The 6,160-nt window shown below is 35.8% G+C and overlaps 1 protein-coding gene across 1 annotated transcript in view; it reads right to left on the bottom strand.

Moving 5' to 3' along the window:
• Window positions 1–6: 6 nt before the first annotated feature.
• Window positions 7–6,160, bottom strand: part of LMNB1 (lamin B1) — a 25,699-nt gene continuing 19,545 nt past the window's right edge. The window contains exons 7-11 of the mRNA XM_085323205.1: window positions 5,167–5,392; window positions 3,255–3,359; window positions 2,687–2,806; window positions 1,780–1,893; window positions 7–347 (exon numbers count right to left, since the gene is read on the bottom strand). Of these exons, the coding sequence (XP_085179331.1) occupies window positions 306–347; window positions 1,780–1,893; window positions 2,687–2,806; window positions 3,255–3,359; window positions 5,167–5,392 (607 nt within the window). The 3' untranslated portion in view covers window positions 7–305. The remainder of the gene's footprint in view (window positions 348–1,779; window positions 1,894–2,686; window positions 2,807–3,254; window positions 3,360–5,166; window positions 5,393–6,160) is intronic.

The raw sequence follows: 6,160 nt of genomic DNA, 5'->3' as shown, positions 1-6,160 counted from the left end.
AAAACACAGTGGCATATTCCCCTTCTAACAAGTTTTAAAAAGACTGGCATAAAAATTGTGTGTGGGGGGGATGATTTTTCAAACAGTACATAGTTCAGTGTCAGTAATTCACATCTTGCAAGAAAGTTACAGATACGGTTTCTTTTACAAAACTTCCTTTCAGTGGCAAAGGAAATTAAGGCCATCAGACTCGCAGCTTAAAAATTCACATAAAGGAAATACAAAAATATGTTGTGCTTCTGAGAAGGCTCTGTTCTGTAGGCAAGGATTACCATAATTTGAGGAAGTTGGCTGACTGGAGGAGTTTACATGATCGCACAGCTTCTATTAGATGCCCTTGGGTCTCCCTGTTATGAATAGAAAGAGGCAGAGGGGTTAACAGCTCCAAATAGCATACTGAACATTTTTAACATAGGCAGTTATATGCCTGGCATAGTCTTATCAAGAGCCAGTCTGTACCCAAGCTGTAATACAACCTGCAACCCCCAATAAGTAAAGTTAGATATCCTCTTCTGTGAGAGGTAATTGAAGATGAACACCAGGTAAACACAAGTTAAATAATTCTTATTGGAATCACAAGCTTAGGGGAACAAAAAAATCATTTAGTTCAGATAATTGTAAGTATTGTGAGGAACACATCCACAATCATTTTCTTTAAAAAAATCAAAACAAACTCACTGTTGTTATGACATTTTCTCAAGCAAAAAAAGACATGCACAGTAGCTGAACTACACGATCCCAGAAACCAGAAGAGTAGCTGGAAGCACTTCAGTACTTTTGCAAAACTGCAATGAAAATCTGACCATATTAAATTCCACAAAGTTATGATTCAGTTAAAGTCTCAACAATTTGGCTAGCAAAATCAGCCATTTCCAAAGCAGCCCCAAATCCCTCTATTTTTTGCTTATTTGTATATGCACGCTTAGCGGTCTACATTATTTTGCATAACTGACTTGATAAGATAAATAGTAACTGAAATGCAGCAAAGTTCTGGCCAAGGTAAGAAACCTGAACTTTACATTACAGGAACTTCTTAATGTTTGTTACATTTAGTATCTTTTTAGAAAGGCTAACTTCATGGTCAGAATCATAAAGCAATGGGTAAAGCTCAAAATTCACACAACCAGATATGTTACGTTTCAGTATTTCCCCTTATGTTTCAAAACATTTTATATTGTTATTTCAGGTTCACATTTCTACTGTCTTTAGAAATACATTTCTTCAGTGCGCTTGAGGCACTTTTTTTTTTTCCTGACAGCATATTAACAGTATGGGAGATACAACRTATAAGTTCCCCATAGCAATATAAATTTATATGAATTGGCTTAAGCCAAATCTCACCGTAAGCAATGGGTCCAGAAAAACCTTACCTAAAAAACAGCATAAGAAAAAAATCCCACAACCTTTCAGCTTCAAAACATTGTTTTAAAAAATGGTCTAATTCTCAGCTTCTAGGGAATATATGAATATATTTTTCCATTAATTTTAATAAAAACTTCATGCTTTCATTAAATTACTGGTTAAAAAAGAACCCAAAACCCAAAGAAAAAAAAAAGTCAAAAAAAAGAAACTAACAAATCACAAAGCTAAACCCCATAACCTGAACAAGTTGGGCAAGTTACAAAGACAGTACTTTCCCAAAAATTCATTACATATATACATACATATATATACGTGCGTGCGTGCGTGTGTGTGTGTGTGTGTGTGTGTGTGTGTGTGTGTGTGTGTATTTGGGGTTTCATCCTAGATAAAAATTAAAAACAACATTTAGCACGACACCTGCTGGTGGAAAAGGTCTTCCTCCTCCACAGCTTCAACTGCTTCTTCTTCCTCAACTTCTTCTTCACCTTCACGTAAAGTTGTTTTAAAGACAGTGCTTCTCTGAGCAACCTCCTACAACAGAGTGAAATTTAAGACTTGACTCCTCTAACAATCTGGTACTAATCCCCTTATATTTTGAGAAAAGGGTCTTACAACTGTTGAGAAAGCTACCCAAACAGATTTTGCCTATGCATATGAAAAGTATACAGCTAGGAGCTGTAACACTTTGGTTTTAAAAAGTAGTCCTTCTAACAAGGACTCCTCAAACTTACCCAAAATTTATTTTGGATATTTTATATTTAAGTATTTTATTTCAATTACTAAATGTCAAAGCAACTGATCTACCTGGCCAAATTCAGAACTTCCATTTCACCAGAATTAACGCCTCTCTATTAAAATAGAAATTTCACTGTAGTTTTCCCCATTCCCCACAACTAGGCGTTTAAATGAAAACCATTTAAGAGACAGAAGAATCACTGAAAAGCATATAAAAACCTTTAACCTTCAAAGCATACTTTAAGACACAGCCTAATTCACGGACAAATCAAGGGAATATCCGAACAAATCATTCTACTACTACTTACACTCAATATAGGAGAAGAGGGAAAAAATTCACAAGCTTCAAAATACTGCAATCCTAACTTACTAAGTTTCTGAAAACAGGACAGAGTATGCTTAATCACAAAGAAAAAAGAGAAAACCTTACTAAACAAGGTCMGACTATACTGTTCCTGGGAAGGCATCTTAAAATCACGTTCAAAGTTCTGACAGTGGTTTTGCCTTCACCTTTATAGGGGTGGGGGGAGACACCAGAATGGCAACACAGTCAATGAAAACAGATTTATAACTATCCAAGGTATTTTACCTCTCCCTGAGAATTTTTCAGTACAACTTTCACATCTTCACCAGTGCCCCAAGAATTCTGGTTCTTCCAGATGAGGTCAGTGGGAGGGCTAGCAGTTACTCCAGCATTTGCAGCCCAAATCTGGTAAAAAAAGTTATATGCAAACATAACTTGCTAGTCTTTTACAACATATTTTTGTGTTGTCTATTGAGTTAATACATTTCATTTAAGTGAATGGTAAATTTTCTCTAGTWAAAGAAAAAATAGTTTAGCCACTTTTTCCTCCTTTTTTAAATATTAAAACAGTCCCCCATTTTTTAGTGCAAGCAGAAGAATTTTTGAATCTATACATCTATTTATGCATCTATTTGCAGTCAAAATTATTGCTCCACACAGAAAGAAAGCTGCTGAAAAATGTGGCTCTGTCTACCAAAAAATTATTCTTCTCAGCAACTGATAAAACTTCAATACTAACATAAGAGCTTATTTGCAGAACACTTACATGAAAAAGGATAAAACTAAAAACCGCGCGCCTTACTAAAACAGAAATTGTTCTAAAGTCTGTTTCACAGAAGCAACTGAAACTTACTGTAACTGTTTGGCCTGCTTTTAGTACATATCTTGAGGTATATTTGTAAGTAGCAGAAGTGTCTCCTATTTTTCTGATCATCTCCCAACCTCCCATAGGTTGATCCTAATAAAGAGGAGGAAAAAAGAATTAATTTCCATCAGCAGTGGTCTTCTGTTGCATTCATGGGATATTTTTYGTGTAAATGACACGAGTCACACAAAGCTTTCAGAAACATTTACTATCACTTCGTCTTCAGCAGGTAATATCTATCATTTTAGTTAAATTGGTCTTACCTTTCATATTGTATTAAAGCTGAATATATATTTTAAAGTGGTTGATTTGTTAAATTGGCTTTAACTATTGTTTATCATTTACATGAGAATTTTGTTATTGCTTGGTCCATCAGATRCGCAGATGTGTCTTTACATATATACATATTCATATAGGAAGAGCATTGTAAAGAGTCTTTATACGCATTTTACATATAGATATAGAAATAGGATTTGATTGTGTGGGGATTTGTTTGTTTGTTTGTTTGTTTGTTTTTTAAATACCCCTCCCTCCTGCCCCTTTGATATTTTCCAAACATCAGATAGTTGCCTCTGGAATCTGGAAAAAAGACAGTTAAAAACATCTTAAACTGTTGCTTATCTTAACGAATGCTGACATTTCATTGCTCATTGCAACAAAATATACCATACTTGTATTAAAAAATGAKTTTMTATATTTTATATCTGTATATGTATCTATCTCTATATAGATAGGTAAATCTATATATATATATATATATATATATATAAATAGATATATCTATCTATATATCCAGATGTATCTATATCTATTGGTTCTATTAAACACTTCAAGCACTCCTAGGCACAACTTACTACGTACACTGCACTACAGACAGTTGCTCAACTCTGGACACCTTCCCAAGCATTATAATCAAGAACCACCCAGGGCTACTGACAGTGACAGAATTTCTGGTACGGTCACTTTGTCAGAGTCTCACAAAGGGAATGAACTCTATGTGGTACGTGACAAAAAAAGCACTGAAAAACTCAAAAGGGATAAACTGATAGGTCCTGACTCACTAGACGTAGGCTTTAATTTGTCAGACTTCAGCTACCTAAAAATTGGCTGTCTAGACCAGAGCAGTTTGCCAAGGCTTCTTCCATTCAGTGAACAAAGACCCCTACAGGACAAGTCTCACCCTGAATTAGGCGATTAAGACACCTATGATGATGTATCACCACCTGCAGGAGTTTGTTTCTCCTTTGATGAAAGGGAACCGAGACATTTAGGACTAGACTTAATTTTTGTCATTTAAAACATCAAGAGGAGCTCCCTTTCAGCAAAGCTAATGAATCTGTCTACATTAGACAGAGCTGAAAACAAAGAATGCAGCTTACTTTTTTCTAAATACAATTTTGCTGCAGACAGCACAGGTCAAAGCAAGAATTACTCAGCCTTTTCTGGAATTAAGGCAGTAAAAATTTAGGTCTTGTAATTCTGATAGCCTACAGAAAAAAATGCTATCTTYTGCCCAAAGATACTTAAAAAAATTTAGTCCTCAGTCTCCAGCCCTACCCTGTGATAATTTGTAGAACTGTCATCTACAGCACAGAAACGTTGTACAGAAGTTACGAGTAAGGTCTTGAGGGGAAAAACATTGAATGCAACAGCTAACTTCCTTCTGAGGGAAAACAGGAAAAAGTTCTGACTATTACTCCAATGAAGTAAAAAAAGCAGTACCAACCCAAGAGRCTGTTTGGAAGTGCATTTTGGTGCACACTAACCCAAAACCTTAGCGCTACCACTTTTATACAGCATGCTTCAGCTACAGGGTTAATAAGAAGCCTCAAATAGTGCTGCGGATCCCTTCTACTTCCAATAAGCCTGTTGAAGAGTTGTGCCGTGTTCATTTTCCGACCTGTTCAGAGGTGTTCTTCAAACGGATGAATTTCCCATCAACATCTATCTCTTCAATAGAGACATTTCCCGTGGCAGAAGCCGAGTGGGAGATGCTGACACTACTGCTGGCTTCAGATTCTTCCACATCGACCCTCTTCCTCTTTCCTCTGGTCGTACGTACACTACGGCTAGATGAAGCCCGTGAAACTGTCACTCGAGAAGATGGACTTGGAGAAAGTTTCAGCCTAAATTGAAGAAAGGAAACAAAATGTATGGATTATACTTCCTGATTTTACATTTTTCTATCTTCATTTTTCACCTGTTTTCCTCTCTCATAACCAAGCTCTCTTAGCCAAAGATATAGGAATATTGTAAATAAACGCTGTATCCAAACAAATGAAGTTTTAGGCTTTATTAAAAAAAAAGTTGTCAAATTGCTGAGAAATGCTTTGTAAGCATGAAACAGTGACGGATTACTGTTTTAAGATTACAAAAATATCCGTATGCACTCATTAAAGATTGCATTCCTGGTTGAATGGAGCAAGTAAAGAACTGAACTGAAGGACTGAAGCCACTGTAGGAAACTTAAACAAAACCAAAACAGCACAGCAACTTCTGCAGTTTCACCTCATGCTTAAGAGGAATCAGCACAGACTAGTAGGACCTAGTTCAGAAACACTGAAACATCAAAACTACTTCAGATGACAGCTGTGACCTATAAAKCAAAAATTCTCAATATTGCTGAATCCTAGAGTAATATGTGGAAAACATAGCTACCTAATAAGATGAGTAATCATAAAAGCAATTACTTTATCTTTTTATTCTATCCTTAAAAAAAACTGGCCGATAACTAAATAACTCTACTTCTGAAAAAGAGCATTAAAAACAATACCAAACAGATGCACTAATGACAACTCATTATGCCCCCAGGACAAAATCTTATTTAAAAGGAGAGACGAGAGAAGAAGGAAGGAAGGAAAAGAAAGAAGGAAGGAAGGAAGGAAAAGAAAGAA

Source organism: Rhea americana, unplaced genomic scaffold (assembly GCF_003343005.1).
Source record: "Rhea americana isolate MKP2758 unplaced genomic scaffold, rheAme1 scaffold_83, whole genome shotgun sequence".
Classification (NCBI taxonomy): Eukaryota; Metazoa; Chordata; class Aves; order Rheiformes; family Rheidae; genus Rhea; species Rhea americana.
This window is presented reverse-complemented; position numbering and strand designations above follow the sequence as displayed.